General features: G+C 52.5%; 2 protein-coding genes across 5 annotated transcripts in view; both read left to right on the top strand.

Moving 5' to 3' along the window:
• The window catches only part of ACACB (acetyl-CoA carboxylase beta), a 122,625-nt gene extending 102,877 nt beyond the window's left edge, over positions 1 to 19,748 (top strand). For all 4 annotated transcript variants that reach the window (XM_045791488.2, XM_045791489.2, XM_087857265.1 and 1 more), the window contains 13 exons: positions 994 to 1,114; positions 5,505 to 5,615; positions 6,878 to 7,021; positions 7,623 to 7,743; positions 9,261 to 9,357; positions 11,384 to 11,480; positions 12,020 to 12,155; positions 12,995 to 13,172; positions 14,974 to 15,086; positions 16,230 to 16,384; positions 17,013 to 17,183; positions 17,277 to 17,413; positions 18,157 to 19,748. In XM_045791488.2, the coding sequence (XP_045647444.2) occupies positions 994 to 1,114; positions 5,505 to 5,615; positions 6,878 to 7,021; positions 7,623 to 7,743; positions 9,261 to 9,357; positions 11,384 to 11,480; positions 12,020 to 12,155; positions 12,995 to 13,172; positions 14,974 to 15,086; positions 16,230 to 16,384; positions 17,013 to 17,183; positions 17,277 to 17,413; positions 18,157 to 18,283 (1,708 nt within the window). In that variant the 3' untranslated portion in view covers positions 18,284 to 19,748. The remainder of the gene's footprint in view (positions 1 to 993; positions 1,115 to 5,504; positions 5,616 to 6,877; positions 7,022 to 7,622; positions 7,744 to 9,260; positions 9,358 to 11,383; positions 11,481 to 12,019; positions 12,156 to 12,994; positions 13,173 to 14,973; positions 15,087 to 16,229; positions 16,385 to 17,012; positions 17,184 to 17,276; positions 17,414 to 18,156) is intronic.
• Positions 19,749 to 19,818: 70 nt separating this feature from the next.
• MYO1H (myosin IH) overlaps positions 19,819 to 25,930 on the top strand; it is a 133,371-nt gene continuing 127,259 nt past the window's right edge. Inside the window, exons 1-2 of the mRNA XM_045791486.2 lie at positions 19,819 to 19,908; positions 22,060 to 23,751. Of these exons, the coding sequence (XP_045647442.2) occupies positions 23,659 to 23,751 (93 nt within the window). The 5' untranslated portion in view covers positions 19,819 to 19,908; positions 22,060 to 23,658. The remainder of the gene's footprint in view (positions 19,909 to 22,059; positions 23,752 to 25,930) is intronic.

Genomic DNA, 25,930 nt, shown 5'->3' with positions numbered 1-25,930 from the left:
GTGACACCCCTGGAGCTGTAAGCTCACATTTATGGCCAGATTAGCCAAGCCGACACAGCAGTGATTTGGCAAGCCGGGAAGGTGTAGGCGGGGCAGGGGTCTGCTCTGTGAGGAGGTCCAAGGCTACCAGTTCTCTTTCCTAGGGAATGTTGTGAGTTGTTGTGGTGGTTGTTTTTATGAAGTTGCCAAAATCAGAATTTCCCAGGCTAGGTTTTCTGGAACATTAGTTGGTGATACATTGTGGGGGATGGTGAAGAACCATTTCCATAGTCAAGTAAGTTGAGAAACCCTGGGTTTAAATGGGATCTAACAAGCGTCTTTACTGCAGACCTTGTCAGAACCTTTAACTGCTCCAGTGTCTTACGAATTTTTTTTTTAAGATTTTTTTGTTTATTTATTTGACAGAGAGAGAGACAGCCAGCGAGAGAGGGAACACAAGCAGGGGGAGTGGGAGAGGAAGAAGCAGGCTCCCAGTGGAGCAGGGAGCCTGATGCAGGGCTCCATCCCAGGACCCTGGGATCACGCCCTGGGCCGAAGGCAGATGCTTAATGACTGAGCCACCAAGGCACCCCATGTCTTGTGAATCTCTAACAGGGGTTAGGCTGTACAGTGTCTCACACTTCTATGGCCGTAGAATATTGACTGAGTGATTGTGAACTAAGCGGCTTTCCCCATCTCTCTGTAGACTGAACTCTATTCTAGATTGTTTATGGAAGCATGTAGGGTAGGGGTGACATTTCAGTAGGACAGCCTCCAAATAGGCAGACATCTTTGGTGGGAAGGGTGATAATTATGGATGCTGCACTTGCCCTTCTAGAAACATCAGGGCCAGTTCTAAGGGTCTTAGACCCCTGCTTTCATTTCACCTCTGACTGCTTTACCACCTATCCCTCACCTTGCTCCTCCCTCCTGCCCTGGGTCCTGGGGAAATGCGTCAGCCTTGAATTTTTCTGGGCTAGAGCTCGGTCCTGAACCCATGTTTGGTTCCTGAAGGTATGTCATCACGGATATCATCGGGAAGGACAGTGGTGTGGGCATAGAGAATCTCAGGGGCTCCGGCATGATCGCGGGGGAGTCCTCCCTGGCTTACGACGAGATTGTCACCATCAGCTTGGTGAGTCTCCTATTTTATTTCCTTTTCCTTTTTGAGTTTCTCTCATGGAATCTTTAATAAAGGTGGGCACAGAAGTAAAGGGCCCCGAGTGCTCATCACAGCAAGTGATTATCAGCACACAGCCATTCCCGCATCCTCTGTCTCTTGGCTTGCCCGCTTGGGGATATATAAAGGTTTTATTTATTTTTTTGGCAGAGAAAGAGTGCAAAAGAGTACAAACAGGGAGAGAGGCAGAGGGAGAGGGAGAAGCAGGCTCCCTGCCGAGCAGGAAGCCCGACGTGGGGCTCCATCCCGAGATCATGACCTGACCCAACATGACCTGGTAGACACTTAACTGACTGAGCCACCCAGGCGTCCCTGGGATTTTATTTTAAAGATTTATTTATTTATTTTACAGAATGAGAGAGAGAGAGAGAGAGAGAGGAGGGTAGGGGTGAAGGGAGGAGGAGAGAGAACCTCAAGGAGACTCTGTGCCGAGCACTGACACGGGGCTCGATTGCACAGCTGTGAGATCACGACCTGAGCCAAAACCAAGAGTTGGATGCCACCTAGGCACTCTGTTTGGGGATATTTTAAAGCAAGCCCCCTGTCCTGTCTTACCGTCTGTGGATGCCCCAGTGTGGATCTTTACCAGATAAAGACCCCCCCCACACTGCTTTTTTGCAGAATCACAATGTGATTATGACACCCATCAGCACCGACGGCAGTTCTTTAATACCCTCGAAGCCTGGTTCACAGTCAGTTTTGACAGTTGCCTGCAAATGTATCTTTGTATAGCTGATGTGTTTGAATCATGGTCCAATATCCTCTTATCTAAAAGGTACTGAATATTGACACTAAGTATCAAAGCAGCAGAACAAGAAATCAAGGAAGGGATCCCATGTGCAATTGCACCAGACACAGTAAGATACCTAGGAGTAAACCTAACTAAAGAGGTAAAAGGTCTGTACTCTGAAAACTGTACAACACTTACGAAAGTAATTGAGGAAGACAGAAATGGAAAAGCATTCCGTGCTCATGGATTGGAACAACGGACATTGTTAAAATGTCTATACTGCTCAAAGCAATCTACACATTTAATGCAATCCCTATCAAAATACTGCCAGCAGGGGCGCCTGGGTGGCACAGCGGTTGGGCGTCTGCCTTCGGCTCAGGGCGTGATCCCGGCGTTCTGGGATCGAGCCCCACATCAGGCTCCTCCGCTATGAGCCTGCTTCTTCCTCTCCCACTCCCCCTGCTTGTGTTCCCTCTCTCGCTGGCTGTCTCTATCTCTGTCAAATAAATAAATAAAATCTTTAAAAAAAAAAATACTGCCAGCAGTTTTCGCAGAACTAGAAAAAACAGTCCTAAAATATGTGTGGAACCACAACAGACCCTGAATAGCCAAAGCAATCCTGAAAAGGAAAAACAAAACTAGAGACATCATGATTCCACATTTCAAGCTCTATTACAAAGCTGTCGTCATCAAGACAGTGTGGTACTGGCACAAAAACAGACACACAGATCAGTGGAACAGAATAAAGAACCCAGAAATGGACCCTCAACTCTACGGTCAACTAATCTTTGACAAAGCAGGAAAGAATGTCCGATGGAAAAAAGATAGTCCCTTGAACAAATGGCGTTGGGAAAATTGGACAGCCACATGCAACAGAATGAAACTGGACCACTTTCTTACACCGACACAAAAATAAATTCAAAATGGTTGAAAGACCTACACGTGAGACAGGAAAGCATCAAAATCCTAGAGGAGAACACAGGCAGCAACCTCTTTGACCTCAGCCACAGCAACTTCTTGCAAGACACATCTCTAAAGGCAAGGGAAACAAAAGCAAAAATGAACTTTTGGCACTTCATCAAGATAAAAAGCTTCTGCACAGCAAAGGAAACAATCAACAAAACTAAAACGCAGCCTACAGAATGGGAGAAGATATTTGCAAACGACATATTTGGTAAAGGGTATTCAAAATCTATAAAGAACTTAATCAACTTCAACACCCAAAAAACAAATAATCCAGTTAAAAAATGGGCAGAAGACATGAATAGATGCTTTTCCAAAGAAGGCATCCAGGTGGCCGACAGACACATGAAAAGATGCTCAACACTGCTCAGCATCAGGGAAATGCAAATCAAAACCCTGATGAGACGCCACCTCACACCTGTCAGAAGCGCTAAAATTAACAACACAAGAAACAACAGGTGTTGACGAGGATGTGGAGAAAGGGGAGCCCTCTTGCACTGTTGGTGGGAATGCAAGCTGGTGCAGCCATTCTGGAAAAATGGAGGTTCCTCAACAAGTTAAAAATAGAGCCACCCTATGACCCAGCAATCACACTACTGGGTATTTACCCAAAGGAGACAAAAATACAGATTTGAAGGGGCACATGCACCCCATTGTTCATAGCAGCATTATCAAGAATATTCAAGCAATAGAAAGAGCCTAAATGTCCATTGACTGATGACTAGAGAAAGATGTGGTGTATTTATGTAATGGAATATTATTCAGCCATCAAAAAGAATGAAATCTTGCCATTTGCAAATTCGTGGATGGAGCTAGAGTGTATTATGCTAAGTGAAATAAGTCAGAGAAAGACAAATACCATAAAGAACATACCATATGTCACTCCTATGTGGAATTTAAGAAAGAAAACAGATGAACATATGGGAAGGGGGAATGAAAAAAAGGAGAGAGGGAAACAAACCATGAGAGACTCTTAATGATGAGAGAACAAACTGAGTGTTGATGGAGGGAGGTGGGTGCAGGATGGGCTCGCTGGGGGATGGGGATTAAAGAGGGCACATGTTATGATGAGCCCTGGGGGTTGTGTGTAAGTGCTGAATCACTGAATGCTCCTGAAACCAATATGGCACTGTATGTTAACTACCGAGAATTTATTTTTTTAAAAAACGGTACTACGTATTTAGGAGAATTTTAATCTGATTTTAATTGGTACAAAATTACGATCTCCCCCTCCCTCCCTTGGCCTTTTCAGAAATATTTGCTGTTTCTAGTGGTGCTACTACCCTTTCATGGCAGACTGCCATTCGGGACCTTATCTTTACATTCAGTGTTAGCTCTTCAGTTTCCGAGGGGGAAAATGCTGGCCATGGGTGTCTTCCTTAGGCTTGTTTTCTAGATTTCATTTATATGTATTTCAAAATAAAAAATGTGGGGCGCCTGGGTGGCACAGCGGTGAAGCGTCTGCCTTCGGCTCAGGGCGTGATCCCGGCGTTGTGGGGTCGAGCCCCACATCAGGCTCCTCCGCTGGGAGCCTGCTTCTTCCTCTCCCACTCCCCCTGCTTGTGTTCCCTCTCTTGCTGGCTGTCTCTATCTCTGTCAAATAAATAAATAAATAAATCTTTTAAAAAAAATACCTTTAGAGAGATATATATATAAATAACTTATATATTATATATTTTTATATATTCCAAAAATCATATTTTTATTTTAGTATCTATAAAGATATGTATATTTTCATATATTCCAAAATAGATGTTTTATCTGTATTATATGTAATTCTATATGTGATACGTATACATAATATTGAAATAGTTTATGACTATTATGACTTATATATAATTATATGTATCATAATATATATTATGTGTATCCTATATAATATATATAATATACAATTATATGTTATATACTAATATATTAGTTATATATTATTATGTTATATATTAGTATATAACATATAATTGTATGTATACAATATATTATGATTATATGTATCATACATAATACATATTATATAACATAATTATATAACATAATTATAATATATAACATATATTATAATTATATGTATCATACATGTATCTTAATTACATGTGATATGTAATGATACATATATATATATGTATAATTTTGAAATAGTTTACAACCCACCAGAAGTTACAAGACAGTATAGAGAGGTCCCCTACCCCCTCATTCAGCTTCCACAATGACAACATCCTACATAACCACAGGACATCATCAAGGCCAAGGCATTGACGTTGGCACAGTGCCCTCGCCTTGGTACAGATCTCAGTCCGACTTCCCCAGCTATTCCCTGGCGCCTGGGCATCCTTTGGCTGTGTGAGAGGCTGCCGTGGCTCCACGGAGCTATACAGAAGAGCTGGGCCTTGGGCGGAGCAAGAACCAGCACATTCCGTATCTGCTGTCTGTCCTCACCACATTCCTCTTTGTTAACCACATTCTTTCTGGAAGCCAGGGTCAGGTGAGCCTGAAGACCTGGCTTGTGCCCGTGCTGGTTGGTTACCAGTCAGGTCGCCGCTGGCCAGGCCGTAGCTTCCATGTGTGCCCTGGTGGGTTCCTGGCCTGTCCCCCCCGCTGTGGGGAGCGGTGCACGCCTGCCTCGGGAATTCAGAGGGGCCCCCGTCTCCACAGGTGACTTGCCGAGCCGTGGGGATCGGGGCCTACTTGGTGAGGCTGGGTCAGCGAGTGATCCAGGTGGAGAACTCTCACATCATCCTGACGGGAGTCAGCGCTCTCAACAAGGTGACCCATCGGGAAGGAGCCTGGGCGGGGGGGGGGGGGGGGGGGGGGCGAGACTCACTTTAACATTCCCACTGTCCCCTGATGGGGGAGTTTTCTTGGTATGAAACCAGTGTCCTTCCTATTGACGGATGGCTCTTTTTCCAATTTGCACTTACCTGGGTCTCTTAGCCAAAAAATTTATTTTTTTTTAAGATTTTATTTGAGAGAGGGCAAGCAAGCACTAGCAGGGGGAGGGGCAGAGGGAGAGAGAAGCAGTCTTCCCGCTGAGCGGGGAGCCCGAGGCGGGGCTCAATCCCAGGACCCTGGGATCGTGACCTGAGCCGAAGGCAGACACTTAACCAAGTGAGCCACCCAGGCGCCCTGAGCCAAAAAAAAAAAAAAGGCCCTTGTGGTAGAACTCTCTTGTGTACTGACATTTAAATGTTTAAAAATTATTAACGTAGGGGCGCCTGGGTGGCATAGCGGTTAAGCGTTTGCCTTCGGCTCAGGGCGTGATCCCGGCGTTATGGGATCGAGCCCCACATCAGGCTCCTCCACTATGAGCCTGCTTCTTCCTCTCCCACTCCCCCTGCTTGTGTTCCCTCTCTCGCTGGCTGTTTCTATCTCTGTCAAATAAATAAATAAAATCTTTAAAAAAAAATATTAACGTGGCATTACATACTGCAGAAAATTGGAAAGAGACGCGCCCCCCCCCCAGCAAAAGTAATTTTGCTCCTACTGAAATTTTGGTGTATTTCCTTCTCGTCCTCTTTTTGCCTGACTCCTGGTGAATGTGGAGTTTGGTATTCGACTGTTTTCACTGTATTAAAACATACTCCACGTGGCTACAAGGCCTCCATAACACAGGGTCTGATGGAATCCCACTGAAGTTCTCCAAGTCCAGTCCCCAGCAGCAGCAGCACCCGGGAGCTTGTTAGGAATGCCGATTCTCAGGCCTCGGTGCCAACCTGCCGAATCAGAAACACGGGGTAGGGTTTCGCTTTTGGAGAAGACCAGAGTCATCGGTGGGATCGCTGGTTCTCAAATTGGGCTGCACGTTGGAATTACCTAGAAGTTGAAGGGGAAAATACTGCCGCTGCGTCCCGGCCCCAGGGATCCCGCCCTAATAGATCGGGGTACAGCCTGGGCAGCAGGGTTTTTGAGAGCCCCCAGGTCACCGTAATGGGCAGGTTGAGGAGCACGGAGGGAGATGATTTCCAAATGGATGGGGGGAAGGGGCCCCAGCCGGGCGGGCCCTTGCTAAGCGCGCCATGTCAAAGCAGGTGCTGGGCAGAGAGGTCTACACATCCAACAACCAGCTGGGCGGCGTGCAGATCATGCATTACAATGGCATCTCCCACATCACTGTGCCAGATGACTTCGAGGGCGTTTGTACCATCCTGGAGTGGCTGTCCTATATGCCAAAGGTGCAGTACCCCCTCCGCAGCTTTGAGTCGGGAAGATGTGATCGGGTTCATTTGCTGGGTAACCCGGGAGTCTGGGGAGCAGAGAGCTCTGCTGCTATGGCTGAGGGTAATTTTTCTTTACTCCTCCCTCCTTCCCTCTCCGACACCCAGCCCCGTACTAGCTGTTCTTTGCTTTGTTTTTACATTGTAAGGATGCTATCTACTGGTCCTTTGGGAAGGGGTGATCGCCTCTCCTCAGAGGTAACACTGAATGGTAGAGAATCCTGGAGCTTTGCAGCCAGGCTGGATTTGATTCCTGGCTTCCTCCTCCCTGGCAGCGAGACCTTGGGCCAGTCTCTTAATCTTTCTGAGCCTCAGTTTCCTCATCTGTGAAATGGGAATCACAAGAGCACCTACCCCAGGGTGTTACCATGCTGAGTCAGTGCCACAATGTTGAGAGCCCCGCGCCTCGGTAGGTCCTCACCAAATGCTACTCGTGCTGGTGATGACGGGCCGGTTCAGGCTGGGCTCTGCTGCGGAACCATAATCGTGATCGCAGGGGAGAAGCAGATCTCAGGCATCACTGACAAGCACGGGAGACTGAGCTGGTTTCCTTTTCTAGGATAATCACAGCCCAGTCCCCATCATCACACCCACGGACCCCATTGACAGAGAAATTGGATTCTTCCCGACCCGGGCTCCCTATGACCCCCGGTGGCTGCTGGCAGGAAGGCCTCACCCGAGTAAGTTCTAAAGTGCTTTGCCTGAGACCTGGCTCTTAGGTTTCCTTTCTGCACCTGGGACAAAGGAACACTCAGATAGAAGCACGGATCCTTGGCCACGTATCCCAGACGGGTACGCCTGAGATCACATATGGACGGAGCGGACGGATTGGGGTTTTTTCCTCTATGCTTCTCCTGAGCTGTTAACCAAGAAGGGGTGGAAACAGCCTCTGGTTTCTGGGGCTGGTAGATGGAGGGGAAGTGCGACACAGGGCATGGCCTCGCTTCCCTCCCCAAACCGCCCCATGGTTACAGAGGTGGGAAATGCAGACATCACAGTCTCCAAGAGAAGACTACTCCTCTCTCTCCCTTTTTGTCTCTGTCTCACTATTTGGCTCCACTTACTAAGCTAGCCCTCCAGGGCTCCACCCAGGACGGACGACCCAGCCTCTTCTACACACTCGGCGAGATGTGCACACACACGTTCTGTCTGTCCGTCCCTCTCTCTGAAAGGGGCCGGTTTGTCTCCGGGAGGTGTATGGTTACATTCTGAGCGGCCAGAGCAGAACAGGAAAGCTGAGCTACCCCCATTCCCATGATCCCCGTTCTAGAATTTCAGATGCTGCCACCTTGAGAGATCGGCCTGGCCGTCCAGCTGCATGGCGCAGGAGATTCCCCTCCTGCCCCCCACGCCGAGAGGAGCACACAGGAGGCCCCTCGGCTTGCTTGCCCCTCTTGTGTGTCTCTTGGGCTTTCTGGCCTGTGAGCACTGAGCGGGGGTGGCTTAACCTGATTATAAAATATCCAACTTGTGTCTGACCATTTTCTCCATCTAGTCAGGCCAGCCCCCAGGCAGACGCTGGAGTGGGGCTGCTTGCGGTTCGGGCACCCCAGCTTCCCTCCCCAGCAGCTTGTGACCCGCCTGTCCCTTGGCTCCTTTCTCCTTGTCCCATCCCCGTGATGGACACGTCACTGCTTCCTCTGCGGGAGTGGCTGCCGCTGACATCGTCACATCCCCCTCCTTCTCTTCTGTCTTTCTCCATCTCTCTCTCTCTGTCCCTGTCTCTTCTCCGTCTCTCTTGTCTCTCCGTCTCTCTTTTTCCTCTCTCTTTTGGAAGTTGACGATGCCGCCCCAGTTAAATGTTGTGAGGCCGCAGCCGGCACGTTGAGGGTGACGTTTTCGGGGCAGGTGGTCCCCTCCCCACAGCCCGCCTTTTGAAGCTGTCCCGTCAACTCTCTTTGCTTCTTGGGCTGATCCTGGGATTAGGGTCTCCATGTGTTTGGCATCGGCGGGAGCGGATGTAGTTAGGTGTTCCAAGTGGACTGAACTCCTGACTTAGCCTATGTTCTGCAGCCCTGGTTTTTTTTTTGGTGGGGGGGTTGTTGTTTTGTGTTTCAATGGGGTTGGGATCTGTATGGTTTTCTGGAGAAACAGGTGTTTGGGCTGTCGAGGCCAGGTTATCTGTCCCACCAGACAGACCCTGTGGACTGTCATCAACCCAACCCCTTGGCCTGGGCTTCTGTCCCCCTGTCCACAGCTCTGAAGGGATCCTGGCAGAGTGGATTCTTTGACCATGGCAGTTTCAAGGAAATCATGGCGCCCTGGGCCCAGACCGTGGTGACAGGACGAGCAAGGTAACCTTGAGGACGGGGCAGGCTGCCCTCACCTGGCCTCCCCAGGCATCGGGACTCCCAGGCACTAGGCCAGGGGTCCTTTCCTCTCAGGTGACCCCCCAAGAGCACTTTCCTTTTGGCCTCGGGATTTTCTGAAAGAAAAACCAATCTGGGGGATCGTGTTCTGGACAATGAACTTCTTCATAAAGTCTGGATTTTTCTGTGGCCTTTGTAGGCATCTCAGCCAACTTGTTGCTGGGAGCCAGCACCCTGGCCCCTAGCGTCTGCCCCTGGGGCAGGGCTCCCTAGCCACGGGGCCATGGGCCCCTGCGGGAATCACAGAAGACAGCTCCGGGTGCTCCCACCACAAAGCTGCGTAGACGCTCCACATGTCAGGAGGGCCACGGTCAGAAACCCCCTTGTCTACACAACTGGTGGATGGCTTAAATGCTTGAACGCTCCCAGAGCTGAGCTGCTCACTCCTCAGCAGTGTGGTCCTCATGTTTTCAGACACGCCCCGCTCCCTGCAAGATCCTTCCGACGTGGATCCCAAAGCAGTGTCCTTGGAATTTACCGTTCAGATTCCTGGCACCACGTCACTGCTGCGGGAGTCGGCTCTGGAGTCGGGTCTGAGGTCCAGCCCGGCGCTGTCACTCACCCTCTCTGGGCCTTCATGTCCTCATCTGCAAGATGGGTTTGACAATCCTACCCCCAGAGCCCTGTTGTGATGACGTATGTTAAACACTTACAATATCATAAATACAACGGCCTGGGTGACTCAGTCAGCGAAGCCTCCAGCTCTTGATCTCAGCTCAGGTCTTGATCTCAGGGTCACCAGTTCAAGCCCCGTGTTGGGCTCCACACCGGGAGTGCAAACTACTTTTAAAAAATTCATAAATGCTCTGTAAGTGGTAGCAGCTGCTAGTACTCTCTTCGTTGGTGCTATTATTTCTCTCCTGGGCCATAAATAAGTATTAAAATACTAAATACTAAGCCTAGCATTAACAGCTGGTCACTTCTCCGTAAGTGTTTTATTTTTAAAATCATTTTTTTTAAATGGGAATTTTTTTAAAAAAGATTTTTTATTTATTTATTCAACAGAGATAGAGACAGCCAGCGAGAGAGGGAACACAAGCAGGGGGAGTGGGAGAGGAAGAAGCAGGCTCATAGCAGAGGAGCCTGATGTGGGGCTCGATTCCAGAACGCCGGGATCACGCCCTGAGCCGAAGGCAGATGCTTAACCACCGTGCCACCCAGGCGCCCTAAAATCATTTCTTTTTAAACCTGAAATGAGATCGCTCCCCCTTCCACACGGGAGCCCTGCCTTTATTTAAAGGCTTTCCCTCCAGCTGCCTTGTAGGGTCAATGAGAGCAAGAATAAGAGTCACAGGGACACACCCGGCACAGGGCCACCCGTAGCAAGGTAGCAAGCAGTGACAGTTACTGAGGTCATAGGATCCCCCTGAGCAGAAGCTCCTTCGGCCTCAACATCCCTCAACCCTTCCCAAATGTGCCTCGGTGCCTAGACCCGCCCCACCCCCTGCGGTAGCTGCTGGCCCCGTGGGACCATTCAAACCTAAATGAGTTGGAAGAGATCCCGTTCCTCTGTTGCCCTTGCCACGTTTCAAGTGCTCAGAATCTACAGGAAGTAGCTCATCTCAGCTGCTATTCTGAGTGGCGCGAGACAGAGAATGTGCCAGTATCACAGAAAGTTCTAGTGGACAGCGCTGCTCCTGTCCCTGCACTGGCCTGACCGTCCCCGTCACCACCCAAGAGGGGCACCCATGGCACCTTTCCAGCCCACCAGCTTGTGAGGAGGCTTATTGCTTGGAGCGATTCCTTTGCCTTCCAAGAAAATGACCCACCAGAGTAAAAACCGTGCTGTCTTCTGCATGCCCCCCTCCCCACCATGAGTGCCCATGTACCCAGCATGCCCGCAGAATGTCAGCCGGGGCTGGGTGGACCCATCTACCCCTGAATCCACGGTGGGGGGTGGTGTGTGGCACCTGGCTGACCCAGCCTGGCTTACCTGTGCCCGGCCTCTTAGGCTAGGGGGGATCCCTGTTGGCGTGATCGCCGTGGAGACACGGACTGTGGAGGTGGTGGTGCCTGCGGACCCTGCCAACCTGGACTCAGAGGCCAAGGTGAGGGGGCTGGGAATTTGGGACTGCTGTTTCAGCTGGCTTAGCCTACAAGAGTGGGTCCTGGGTGGTCGCACGCCAGAGCCTGGGGCGAGTCCTTGGCCCTGGGGGTGCATTTCTCCAGCACGGTTTCTGTGGGATGTATAAATGTCCCACACGGTTTTTTCTTCAGAAGGTGACAAGTCCCCGGGAATCCTTCCTGCCTTCCATCTCCGTCCCTGTCACTGTGTCAGCGTGGGCCATGGCACATACGGGGAGGAGCTCAGAAGGCAGAGGGTGGGTCCTAGGACTCGGTGTGGCCGGGACTAGCTTGGCACCCCTACGAGCCTGAAAATGGGCAGAAGGAACCTGCAGCCCGCGGAGGCAAGCAGGGCCCCTGGCAGATGAGCTTCGGGCCTTCCCTCTGAGCCCTGGCTCTGGGGTGGGTGCCAACACAGATCAGATGGCCTGCCCTCGAGGGCGTGGCTTGGGTGGCTGTCCCCATGTCCCCTTGCCAACGCTCTTGCACAAAGGAGTCTGATCCGGGCCACTCTGTGTCTCAGATAATCCAGCAGGCAGGCCAGGTGTGGCTCCCAGACTCCGCCTACAAGACGGCCCAGGCCATCAAGGATTTCAACCGAGAGAGGTTGCCCCTGATGATCTTTGCCAACTGGAGGGGGTTCTCCGGTGGCATGAAAGGTAAGCCTGCAGGCTGCCTCTCCTCTCGGTGTTCTGAATCTGTGGGGTCAGCACCCAGGTCAGGGAAGCCCCCTCAGGTGGTGCTAACGTTCTACTCTCTATGGCTCCATCGTCCTCTTAGACTCCCCACGGCCCTGAGGACGGGAGCAGTTCAGGTCAAATCCTCCCATTTTACAGATGAGGAACTGAGGGTTCCTGGTGTGACTTGCCAGAGGTCACACTGTGAGGGGCAGGGCCGGGAGGGCAGCCCTGGGAACTTCCCCTCCTGTGAAGGGGCTGAGAGTAAGACCAACCCGAGAGGTCCGAGGTAAGCGTTTGATGAGCTGATCACTGGTACGTGGTGTTAGCTCTCGGTGTGATGATGGCTGATTTTATTGTTCCATTGTAACCATGTAAGGTGCCTGGTACTTGAAGGGCCCCGTCTTGGTCGAAAATAAGGGCCATACTGTGTGTGGGCGGGAGGCAAGGACCTGTGTTATTGCTGGGTAGGGCGTCTGTGTGCTAGAAACGGCAGGACAGGCTGGGGGGTCATCCGCCGGCGAGGGCATCCCAGAGTCAAAGCTGGAAGGAATCCTTGGGATGGCCCTACACCTCCTTTTAGAGATGGGGACAGTGAGGCCCAGGCAGGGAGAGTGACACGTCCGAGGTCACAGGGACAATCGGGGTGCCTTCTGTACCTGGGCCCACTCCTGACTCCCAGCCTGGAACTCTCTCCATGGTGCCGCCAAGCATCCTGGCTGAACACACTTTCTTAGGATCCCCAGGACGATGAGGGCTTGGCGTGTGGACAGGTGCTGGGGCCTGAGGCCTCTTCACCAGGTGACTGCTTTGCTCTGCAGACATGTACGACCAGATGCTAAAGTTCGGAGCCTACATCGTGGACAGTCTCAGGCAGTACAAGCAGCCCGTCCTGATCTACATCCCACCCTCCGCGGAGCTCCGGGGGGGCTCCTGGGTGGTCGTGGACTCCTCCATCAACCCCCTGTGCATAGAAATGTACGCGGACAAGGAGAGCAGGTGGGTGTGTCCCCCTCACCCTGGCTGATCGTTCGCTCGTTCTCACCCCCAGTGTGACGCAGGCACCTGGCATTCTGAGTTTCTGAAGGATGGAGAGCCTCCAGTTTTACCAATCTGAAAGTAGCCTCCAGTGCACAAGCGGATTTTCTCAGTAGAGGGGCACCTGGGTGGTTAAGCATCTGCCTTCAGCTCAGGTCGTGATTCGGGGTCCTGAGATTGAGTCCCACATCGGGCTCTCTGCTCAGCGGGCAGTCTGTTTCTCCCTCTGCCCCTTTGTCCACTTATGCTGTCTCTTTCAAATAAATAAATAAAATCTTAAAAAAAAAGATTTTCTCAGTAGAGTTAGTGGCTGGAGTCAGAGGCGGCAGACGGACTGTTTTCTGTTCTTTCATAACTATTATTCACCTGTTCCCCAAGGAAGTTTGCAATCAAAAAATCAGGAAAGATATGGGGCCCCTGGGTGGCTCAGTCGTTAGGCGTCTGCCTTTGGCTCAGGGTGTGATCCCAGGGTCCTGGGATCGAGCCCCACGTTGGGCTCCTCCGCTGGGAGCCTGCTTCTTCCTCTCCCACTCCCCCTGCTTGTGTTCCCTCTCTCGCTGGCTGCGTCTCTCTCTGTCAAATAAATAAATAAAATCTTTAAAAAAAAATCAGGAAAGATAGAAGGCACTTGAGCTTCCTGGCAGCCAGGATAAAAAGGGAAACCCAACCAGTCATCTACTTCTCACTGGAGTCTGATTCTATCCCAAAGCTACGAGTTCCTGTAGGGGCTGTGCTCTATTCAGTTTTATAACCCAGGGACTGACAGCTAGGAGGTGGTTGGAAAATAGTGGTGAAATGGATACTTGCATGAGAGGATACCAGTTCTTCAGGGGAGGGAAAACCTTGGTGCTTTTTTAAAGGAAGAATTCATCCCAGGAACGTTTACAGAAAGAATAATGACAGTAATACTTGCCACATGGTGTTTGAGTGACTTTAAACTGAAGACTCTCTGCTACATGGTATATAGGATGTAAAGACCTCAGGAGTAGTTCTGCCCAAGATAGAGGCTTCCTCTGGCCGTGTTATTCATTCATTCATTCATTCATTCATTCAGTGAAGATTTATTGAGTACCTACTATGTGCTAGGCATTATGGTAGACATTGTGATGTGCAAATGCGCCAAGTCCTGCCTTCAGTGCACCCAGACCCTCATGGGGGGGCTGTTGAGGTCAGGCCTGCAGGAGGACTCAGGACATAAGCAGCTTCCAATGGGGTCATTGTGAACTTTTCACTCTGGCCACCAAGAAGCTCAGAGCTCCATAGAGTATTCCTCAGGGCTTCCGAGCTATCAAAAGAGGATGGGGGGCAGTCTGAGGGGTGAGTGAGAGGCTGGAAATGGGAGGCCAGCTCCTACTGGACCAGGCTGAGCTCTTCATTTTGACTCTGTGAGCTTTAAGGAGATTAGAAACAGTACTGTTGCCCGAGGAGAACAGACATTAGGAGAGTCATAAAGGACTGTGGCTGAAGAGCTGGAGGGTTAGGCTGTTCTGGAGAAAATCATATGCTTTCAGAGCTCAAAGGGCCTTCCAGAGCTCAGAAAACTTTATTTTAAAATGTGGGCTTAGCTCCTCATTTTATGGGTATAGTAGCAGATGACCGGAGGGTCCCCTCTGACTTGCCCAAGTCATAGAGTGAGTCTGTGAAAGAGCTAAGAGGTCACGCCCAGCTTTCCTGGCTCTCCTGCCTCCACCCTGACGTCTCCTGGCTATTGCTTGTTGGGGAACATCTCCTACACCTCCACCCCGCCTCTTCTTTTTTTCAGGGCGAATATTCTGGAGCCGGAGGGCACGGTGGAGATTAAGTACCGAAAGAAAGATCTGATAAAGACCATGAGAAGGATTGACCCAGCTTACAAGAAGCTCGTGGAACAGCTAGGTAAGAGGGTTGGAAGTGCATCATCTTTCAGAGGGCAAGAGAGACCCAGCGTGCTCTGCTACTGGAGGTTTCCAGAATGGTGAAAACCAAGTGAAACGTACCAAAACACAGCTACAAAAATGGTGAGATGTTTTCAGTGTTCTCATGTAGCACAATCAGCCCCTTTAACGTTAGAAAATATGTTTAATGCCTTAGTATATTTATTTCTCAAAACACACAAAATATAAAAATGGAAGTATTTGGGGCCAGTGAAGAAGATCAGCAATTTTGTAGCAAGATGTCCTTTTAGAATTTTCCACCAGACAAAATATTTTACCAGTTTTGTTTGAGTGATAGGTTTGTTTCACTTGTAACCTTAGATGTAATTCTCTTTAAAAGTCCATATGGGAGGGGGGTGCCTGGGTGGTTCAGTCAGTTAGTGTCCGACTCTTAATTTCGGTTCAGGTCATGATCTCAGGGTTGTGAGATCGAGCCCCACACCGGGCTCCACTCTGACTGTGGAGCCTGCTTGAGATTCTCTCTCTCCTCTGCCTCAACCCTTCCTCCCCCTTAACTCCCCCACCCCTACTCACTCGCTCTCTCTCTTAAAAAAAAAAAAAGGTCCATACTGGATGGCAGTATCTTTATAACTGCTCTTCACAAGATTTATCACTCTGTGTGTGTGTGTGTGTGTGTGTGTGTGTGTGTGTGTGTGTAATTTCTTTGGTTTGGTATCAGGGTAATGCCAGTCTCTTAGAATGAGTTGTGAAGTGTTCTCTCCTATTTTCTGAGTTTGCATGGCATTATTTCTTTAAATCTTTGGTAGGAGGTTTCTAGCTACAGATTCCTCTTTATTATATACAGGACTATTCAGGTTATCTGTTTTCTCTTGGCAGAGCTTCCGTAATTTGTATATTTCAAAGAATTTATCTATTTCATCTAAGATGTGAAATTGTTTATAATCTTCCCTTCTTATCTTTTGCAATATGCAAAGCACAGTGGTTCTTCCTGGTGGAAGGGGGCATCTTCGCAGTTGCGTGCTCAGTGCTGTCTCGCCATTGTGAGTGCGTGTCTGAGACGGCAGGAGCAGCTCGATTTGGGGGTACAATCGGAATTTAAGCACAGGCCTGTGCCACAAAGCCTGGTTTGTGCCCTCGCCCACAGGAATGTCGGGGCTCTCCGACAAGGACCGCAAGGACCTGGAGGGCCAGCTGAAGGCCCGGGAGGACCTGCTGCTGCCCATCTACCACCAGGTGGCGGTGCAGTTCGCCGACCTCCACGACAACCCCACCTGCCTGCTGGAGAAGGGCGCCATCTCCGTAAGAGCCTGCAGCTGTGGGGCGGGGCGTGAAGGGTCCGTCCTAAGGTCACGGGTTTCCAAACAGGAGGTGATATGGGCGGGAACACCACGTGTTAGAATCACCTGGGGAGCTATTAAAAAAAATCACGGGGCCCAGGTGGCTCTCCAGACCAAATTAAATCAGAGTATGGGGGAGGGTGGTGGGAGCCTGGCATCTGTGTGCTTTCACGTCCCGAGGAGATTCCAGAGGCAGCAAGGTTTGGGAGCCACCAGTCTGACTTCTGTGTGTGTGTCTGTAACTGCTGGGCCAGATTGGGGACCGTTTGGTCCTGCCCTGCCCTCACACAGCCCTGACCGTCCCAAGCCCCGCCCCATCGTACGCCCCCAAGAAAATATCCTACAGTCAGCCTACCACCCTGCGCATGCTGCTCCCCTCCCCAGCCCGCCTGAGCCCTCCATGCCGCTGGTAAGCCAGTGTCGGGTTCTGGTGGACCCTCGCCTCTGCCACCTCCCCAAAGCCTCAGCCGCCTGGTCTGTAAAATGGGAATGATCGGAGAGCCTGCGCCTCAGGCAGGGCCCAGCCCCAGGCGGTGCCGTGCGTGGCCTCCGGCCCCTGCGGAGGGCTCAGGCCTGGGGCTTGTCCGCAGGACATCCTGGAGTGGAAGACCGCGCGCTCCTTCCTGTACTGGCGCCTGCGCCGCCTCCTGCTGGAGGACCAGGTCAAGCAGGAGATCCTGCGGGCCAGCGGCGAGCTGAGCCACGTGCACATCCAGTCCATGCTGCGCCGCTGGTTCGTGGAGACGGAGGGCGCCGTCAAGGTGCGCCTGGGGTGGGGGCCTGGGGGGGCCACGGCCAGCCTGCTGGGCGGGGGGGGGGGTCCCTCTCTGAGGCAGCCTCTCCCCCTCCCCCAGGCCTACCTGTGGGACAACAACCAGATGGTGGTGCAGTGGCTGGAACAGCACTGGCAGGGGGAGGACAGCCTGCGCTCCACTGTCCGCGAGAACATCAGGTGCTTGAAGCGAGACTCCGTCCTCAAGGCCATCAGAGGGTGAGTGGCCCCCCGCCCACCTGCCCATCCCTTGGAATTCTTGGCAAGTGCGGGAGCCAGGATTTTACTCCAGCCGCCTGACTCCAGAGTGGCTGCGTGGTCCCGGGGGCCTTGGGCTCAGGACTGTATTCCTTTCTGGAGTATATAGGGTGACTCATCCAAGGTCAAAGCTTTTTTTTTTTTTTTTTTGTATTTCTTTTTTTTCAAGATTTTATTTATTTGAGAGAGAGAGAGAGCGCACAAGCAGGGGGAGGGGCAGAGAGAGAAGCAGACCCCTTGCTGAGCAAGGAGTCCTGTGCAGGACTCAATTCCAGGACCCTGGGATCATGACCCGAGCTGAAGGCAGACGCTTAACCAGCTGAGCCACCCAGGCGCCCCAGCTAGAGTGCATTTGTGAGAACCCACATTCTTAACCTCTAGGCAGTAGGCTGCTGGCTCCCGCTTGGTATCAGCCTTCCCCAGGGATTTGCTCACCCCGTTCCAGTGGGGTCCCCTGTGAGCAGGGTAGGTGATCCCGTGGGAGCCCATGTGGGGGACAGCGCTGAGGTTCCGGGGAGGTGCTGGCTGTCCAGTCACACAGCTAGTGACATCCTCCGAGGTGTTCTGATCCCCAGGCAGTATTCCCTCCTGCCACGCAGGACCATCACCCCCATGGTGACCACAGCGCAAAGAGATCTGGGAGCTCTGGGCTGTCACACACCCCGGCACATGACACAGCCCTCCTCTCCCCCCTCCCCCCGCAGCCTGGTTCAGGACAACCCTGAAGTGGCCGTGGACTGCATCGTGTACATGAGCCAGCACATCAGCCCGGCCGAGCGGGCCCAAGTCATTCACCTCCTGTCCACCATGGACAGCGCAGCCTCCACCTGACCCTAGCCCATCGGGCCACTTGCAGGGCCACGGGCAAGAGAAACCATGCGGACCCGCCTACTGCAGGCCTCATCAGGACCTTGGGGGTTTGCTTTAAAATAATAAAAAAAAAAAATCCTGGGCATTTCTGCAGGGCTGGTGGCCTCCCACTCACTCCTGTCTCAATAAAAGTCTCAGGAGTGTCCCCTTCCAAACAGAAGTAACGTCCTCTCCGGTGCTGGCAAGTTTGTTCTCGTGTCTCGTGAGACAACACGTTTTGCTGCCCCACCGAGTCAGCCTAAACCCAAGCACCCTGGCTTTCTTTTGCTTTCTGGTGCCAGCGTGCAGGCTCCGGGTGCTCTTTTAGACTCGTTTTGTATCAGATCACGGAATCTTTTATTTTTTTACTCTGAGACCAGCTCTCGATGGAAGCCTCTTCTATATTTCAGCCGAATACCCAGGCCAACGAAAGAAGTAGAGAGACAAAAAAACACCCTATTTTTCTAATGATGCTTATTTGGATGCTGTTGAGCCACCTGGGATAGGCTTTGAATGATTAAGAGAATAAAATGGTATATTGTTCCCCAGATGGCCCCTAGAGAGTCGCCAGGAACATCTCATTGGTCGGCCATGCTTAGAGATTTTGTTTTCGATAGAGGGGCAGTAAATGGGCAGAATTGTCTGGCTTCCCTGTGGCTCTTTAGCCCTCTGCCAGCCCCTTCCCTCCCCCTGCATGCACCCTCGTGGCCAGGTGGGGAGCACAGAGGCAGAAGGGAAACCGTCACCAGGCTCACAGCCTAGCCGGCTCGTGAGTGTCGCTGCTGTGATCACCACTACCCTCCCTGGAGAGCCCCTCTGCTGTCACCCCCTCACCTGGTGACTCGATGTCTGTGGAGGGATCCGGCCCAAGGGGCAGAGCTGTTGCTGTTCACGGACTGGACCACGAGGGCCACCCCAATTTGCTCAGGGAGCCCTCTGTGACATGCCCTCCAGCACTCGGCTCTGAAGGCTGCCTGCGTCAGACCTGCTGTCCTCCTGGCCCCGTCCCTCAGCCCCCGGGTGCCAGTGATGGGGGCGGTTGGCCCAGCCCCCAAACTGCTGCGATGGGCAGTTTGTCTGAGGACACCAAGTGTCATGCCGGGCCCTTTCAGAGGCCAGCAAGGATGCCCGGGGAAGCCCCAACAAGCCAGGATGCTGGAGGAATCGGAGTCGAAAAAAATCCAGTTGGGCCATCAGCCAGCGACAGCTCTGGCCAAGGAAAGTGTCATGGCAGCAGTGGGGCAGGAGAAAGATGGATGAGCTGTGGTCCCATCCAGCTGGGGGAGGGAGCAGACTTCCGTGCCGCCTTGGGATCTGAATGTTTCCGGGTGCAGGAGGCTCCCTTGGTTTTGCAGGGGAGGAGAAGCCGATGACTAGCTGCTACCCAGGAATGGTGGGTGGGAGAACCTGCCAGGAGATGTGTGGAATAAAGTATTTTTTAAAGGAAGTGCTTTGGCCTTGACTTATTCTCAGGACCAGAAAAGGCAGCCGCCTCCCGGGGTGATTCCGCTGCAGCTGCCCAGCCTCCTACATTGGCTGAGATCTCGAGCAAGTCTCATCCGGGGAAGACAAAGCTCTGATAGGAGTTTGTATCCCGAAGGCCACAGGTAGACTTGGTCTTTTCAGCTTGATTTCAAAAATGGGCGCACGTCGCTGTCTGCCAGCTGAGTTTAGCACGTTGGCGATCAGCTGGAAGTCCTTTCCCTGATCAGGCCGACTTCATGCAGCCACCTCCAGGGAAGAGGGGAGGGGTCATATCACCGAGTGTGGACAGAGGCCTCGGTGGGCAGCTTGGGTCCAGACCGCATGCTCAGGGTGGTGGCCACTGGCTGCGTGTGGTGCCCTGACCTCATCCCACGCGATCCTCAGGAGCCCCTGAAGTCCATGCTACCCTCTCTCCCCACTTCTATAGACAAGAAAACTCCAGCTCAGAGATGAACAGACTTGCCCAAGGTCACCCAGCTGGTAAGAGTTGGGGCCAGGCCCCAGTGGTGCTAGGCTTCTTGCTTTCCCAGAAATCCTGAACCTCTGCAAAGGTTATATCCTGAAACGTGAGGGCACCATCTAGACCCCCGCCACTCCTCTCCCCAGGCTAATCCAACCAACGTCCTCACTCAGCTCCTCTTCGAGAACAGCCCCCCCCCCCCCCCAGGCCTCCGCTGGAGGCCAGCTTCCCTCTCCATTCACGGAAGTCTCTGCCTTCCTGGGTCGGCAGATTCAGGAGCCCTCCCCCCCCAAACCACCTGAATGAGCCCCGTGTCCTTGTGCCTACAGCCTGGCCGCATCACGAATGCGGGGTGCTGCTAAACTTGGCACCCCGACTTCTGCCTCTTGGTTTGCCTTCCCCACCTAATGCTCCAGATCCAAGTCAGTTGGCCTTATCATTCTCCCCCTGCCACCTCATTATAAAAAATCTCCAAACACCAAGGAGTGGAATTCTCTGCTGCGGACCCGCAATGATCTGGTACTCCCTGTTATCAAACACATTTTCTTGTGTTTGGTCCCAGGGTCCTGGGATCGAGCCCTGCATTGGGCTCCCTGCTCAGTGGGGAGTCTGCTTCTCCCTCTGCCCCTCCCCGCTGCCCCCTCAGCTTGTGCTCTCTTTCTCTCAATCACTCTCTCTCTCAAATAAAACCTTAAAAAATCAATCAATCAATCAATCACGTCCTGAGCTCTGCAGGCGAGAGCCCATTGAGAACAACAGAGGTGTGTTGAAAGGAGGTGGCCAACTACGTGGCTGGGGAGGGGGGCTCCAGCCTCCCAGTGCATGGGCCTGTCTGTGCCAATCATTTTCATCAATTTATTAAGCACGTACTAAGTGCCAAGCACTGTGTGAGGGGGCACGGCCATGAGCAAGACCGCCCACTCCTGCTCTCGGGAGCTGATATCCGGAGTCCCCAAAGGTAGAAATTGCAAGTGGTTAACATAGGAGACCTTCCTGGTCACAACTACGGTCGAAAGAGTATGAAATCCACAAATGCCCAGGGTCTGTTGTATTTTGATGTCCTGTTTCTTTTAGAGATAGGTCTGCCTTTCAGGGTCACTGGGATAGGAATTTAATAGAGAAGGGAACGAGGGCCACCCACAAGACCACAGTGAGGGTCACAGATGACCACCAGCCACAGGAAAGGCTCCTGGGCACTCGGCTAGTGTGGACAAGCCCATTGTCTTCTGGGCATTGCCAGGCAGCTGATGCCCCGAGCCACGGCAAAGCTCTCTGCCAGTAGTTGACCCCCAGAATGCCCCTTCACTGTTCCACGTGCTCCCAGGGAAAGGTTCTCCCTTGATCCTATATGGGCTGGCACGAGCCATACCCAGCCCTCACGTCCTTCCTACGGACTGTCATCCTCCCCGCCAGACCAAACTTGCCAGTGCACCTTCAGAGGAGAGGGACTGTTTCTCCTGTGAGAAACACTCCTTCCCCTTTGGCCTTTACCTAGCCGACTCCTACTCATCCCTCAAAACCCAGCTCAAATGTGCTTCCTCCAGGCAGTTCTCCCTGACCACCTCCGCAGTGGGCTGGGAGCCCGTTCCCTGGGGTCCCACAGCTCCTGTGCTTCTCCTTCATATACAGATGAAATGTGGATTTGACAATGAAATGTATACCTAGGGATCCCTAAAGCCCTCTGGCTACTGAGCCGAGGAGGGATTTTGGAGACCCGTCTTATCAGCAGAGAGGCGGTCCCCTTCTGGAAGGTGAGGGGTAAGGCCACCCTCAATGATGATATGTAACTTGTGATATTCTGACCCATGTGTAGGTAGCTCTGAGCAACTTCGTGTGCAGGAAACAGAGGCCAAGCGTCTAGGATTTTCCATTTTTCATCTTTTCATTGGGGTAAGGTATACATGACATAAAACTCACCATTTTAACCATCTTGGAGTGTACAGCTCAGTGACGTCACGCACGTCCATACTGTCGAGCAACCAGCACCACCATGCGTCCCCACAGCATTCTCATCTCAAGCTGGAACGCCCTGCCCATTACACACGCCCACTGCCCCTCCCCCGGCACCCCGGGCAACCGCCGGCTCCTTTCTGTCTCCATGAACTTGCTGACTCTAGGGACCTCCTGTAAGTGGAATCATGCAGTATTTGTCTTTTGGTGGCTGGCTTCTTATCAGCATCTCCACAAGGCTCACCCCTGTTGCAGCAGGTGTCCGAACGTCCGTCCGTTTTTCAGGCTGGATAACATTCCGTTGGACATATGTACTCCCATCTCAGTCCCTTCGGGCAGCTCTAACAAAATACTGCAGACTCGGGGGGTTGTAAATAACACAGTCTCATTGCTTACAGTTCTGAAGCCTGGAAATCCAAGATCAGGGTGACGCCATGGCCAGACGAGGGGCCTCTTGTGGGTCGCAGACTTCTCGCTGTGTCCTCACATGGCGGAAGGGGCAGGGAGTTCTCTGGGGCCTCTTATTTGAGAATTAATTGCATTCATGAAGGTTCCATCCTCCTGACCTAAGTATCTCCCAGAGGCCCCACCTCCTGCCGCCATCACCTCGGCATTAGGTTTTCAGCTAATGAGTGGGGGCCATGGCCGAACACGGACATTCAGACCACAGCACCACGTTCCGTTTACCCATCCATCCATCGATGGTCACTTTCTGGAATAATGCTGCTGTGAGCATGGGCGTGCAAAGACATCTCTGAGTCCCTCCTTTCACTTCCATCAGGGGTAGATGCCCAGGCGTGGAATTGTGGACCAAACGGCAATGCTCTGCTCCACTTTTGGAGAAGACGTTGTTCGGTGTTCCATAGGGGCTGCACCGTCCTCCATTCCCACCAACAGGGCACGAGGATTCTGGGTTCTCCATATCCTCCCCAACACGTACTGGCTTTTTTGTCTGTTTTTATAGTAGCCATCGTTATAGGTCAAGCCTGGAAGTAATTTTAACTCAGGAGTCATTGAACCTTTTTGCTTGCGTCCCTGCCCCAGGGCTGCGGGGTCCTGCAGCCTCACCCACGGCGCCTTTAAATTTTTGTTTCCTGTGCATCCTGCTTTCCCCGCCCACCCAGCGTCTCCTGCGCCTCCTGCCTTCCGCTGCTTTGGTCTTCGCCCTGCTACCCCTGGACTGAGGGTGCTGAGACCCCGGGGGTGGGAGTTTCCACATTCACACAGCGGAGGAACAGAGTGTGACACAACCAGGATTGTCCAGAGGGAGGCAACACCTGCTTCACCATCTCCACTCCTGCACCTTCTGTCCATTCCTTCTGTCCTCTTCCCCGAACCTCCACCAGCTGCCCTTCAGGAGCAAACACTCCGCGAGGCAGGGCGATGCCGTGCAAAGGGCCGGGAGATCTGCAGACCTGGGGTCAAACCCTCGGTTTCGGCTCCCCTTCAGATCAGCAAGTGGATGGGTGCCAGGTGGACCCCGGAGTTGGATAAGGGGCCGGCGGGGGAAGCAGAGCGCCGTTGGAGTCCCACCTCCAGCCCCGACCCATCACAGGTAAGCGGGCTCCGCCTCTCTGAGCCTCAGTTTCCTCTTCTGTAAAATGAGATGCTTGTTTCCTGCACCAGCTGTCGCAATCAGTGCAAGCTTGGTGGCTTAAACACAACACAGATTTGTTCTCATACAGTTTTGGAGGTCAGAAGTCTGAAACGGGTCTCACTGGGCCAGCATCTGGGTGTTCTGAAGCCTGTGGTCCTTTCGGAGGCTCTAAGGGAAAGTCTGTTTTCTTGTGTTTTCCAGTCTGGAGGCCCCGTTCCATTGTCAGGCCGGCAAGGTAGCCTCTTCAGAGCTGACCCCGAGCCTCCTGCCTCCCTCTTTTACTTCTCAGGATCCTGTGATGACAATAGGCTTTACCCCGATAATCAGATAGATTCCCCCTAGCTTCAGGGCAGCTGGTTCACAACCTGAATTCCACCTGCTCCCTTCGCTGCCCTTGGGGTAACATAACCAAGTCACAGGATTAGGACGTGGCCACCACCGGGGAGCCACTACTTTGCCTCCCTCCCCCCAGAACAGGATAAATGAAATAAGCCGTGTCACAGAGTAAGCTCCCCGAATGCGTTGGCCGGTGGCGTTACTCCTTCTGTTGTTAGAACGTGGGCGATTCCTCCCGGAGGGAGAAGTAAAGCTACACGATGGCTAGCTGAGTCTCCATGTTCTCATCTGGGAAATGGGGCCATCTCCTGCCCCTGTGGGTGGTCGAGCTGTACTCGTCAGGAGCGGCTTCCTGGTGTTGAGGTCGGGGCGGCGCGCAGCTGGTGATCCAATGGTGGGGAGGAGTATTTTTCTCCGGAGTTGACCTCCTGCAGAGAGAGGCTCCGTGAAGCCTCATTCCTCCTGTTTCTCCTTTGTGTTCTCCCGGGGTCAGCACGGCCCCTGCACAGGTGGGGCTCGGGTGGTGATTGGGCCTCTGGCCTAGAGCTTGTGACCTTATGACCTCGGCATTTTTGCCTCGCTTCTGTGCGTATGTGGGCCCACTTGCCCGTAGTAAGGAGCAGGTGTCAGACTCAAGAAAAGACTCAGCCCCTCCATGTGCTGACCCGGCTGCTGAGGCTTCACCCTCCAGTGCGGAGGCCCTGTCCTGTAGCTTCTACGAAGTCCCCAGGTGAGGCGCATTCCCCAGAAATGACAGGGCCTGGGTCATTCCTACCCCAGCCAATCACCGAGGGCGGGGTGGGGTGCAGTGATGCGCTCGTTGGCCAGGCTTGGGTCCCAGGGGCACCCTGGAGCCAAGCCATGGAGGGAGTGCCGTGGGCACCCTCTCCCTCTCACCTGCCTCGTTTCCACTGATGTGGGCCCGGTCCACCCATCATCCTCCTACCCTTCCTTTCTTGCTAATTGTCACACATGCACGGAGCAGTCTCCCCAGTGGGGCTGTCAGCCACTCCCTAGGAGGGTTTAAGCGTTAGATAAATGTCTGGGTGGATCGAACCCCAAGTTGGGCTCCCTGCTCAGCGGGAAGCCTGCTTCTCCGTCTCCCACTCCCCCTGCTGGTGTTCCCTCCCTCGCTGCGTCTCTCTCCAATAAATAAATAAAATCTTTTAAAAAAAGGTTAGATAGACTCCTAATTAATGTGCCCTTTTGCTATTGTCTTGAGTGGCAAGACATTCCTTTATTCCCCTGAGCCTCAGTTTCTTCATCTGCAAAATGGGTGCGGTAACAAAGCCGTGCCTGGCAGGGTCGTAGCGAGGACTGAATGAGCTAATTTAGAGGAGGGCCTGGTGCTGGAAAAGCTGCATCTGCTCCCACCTTGTTACCCTCTCTGACCCCAGGAATGCGCCGGAGGCAATGCCCCCGAGCTCTAGCTCTGGAGTCTGGCACACAGGGCCTCAGTCCTGCCTCTTCGGCTGATCTGCTGCGCCTCTGCTTTCTGAGCAATAAGTGGGGTTCACATCCCTGCCTGAGGGATGTCTGTCAAGAGCCTGGCACTTGAGGGCCAGTAAATGATGGCCGTGCTAGTTTTCCTAATAATGGAAACTCCAATGGGAACCTCCCATCAGACACCTGGGTTCAGTGTTGCTGTGGTGTTGCTCTCTGGGCCTCAGTTTCCCCGTCTGTAAATGGGACCTTACCTGTGAGCGCTGAGTGACACATGGTAGTTTTGTCCTTCACCCCCCCCACCCCTCCCTCTGAGCCACAGAGCTGCCATTCAGCCTTTATTGACAAAAGACAATTA

The sequence above is a fragment of the Ursus americanus genome, chromosome 30 (assembly GCF_024610735.1).
Source record: "Ursus americanus isolate L20-20 chromosome 30, mUrsAme1.1.p, whole genome shotgun sequence".
In the NCBI taxonomy this organism is placed as follows: domain Eukaryota; kingdom Metazoa; phylum Chordata; class Mammalia; order Carnivora; family Ursidae; genus Ursus; species Ursus americanus.
The sequence above is the reverse complement of the archived record's forward strand: the minus strand, read 5'-3'. Positions and strand labels throughout refer to the sequence as shown.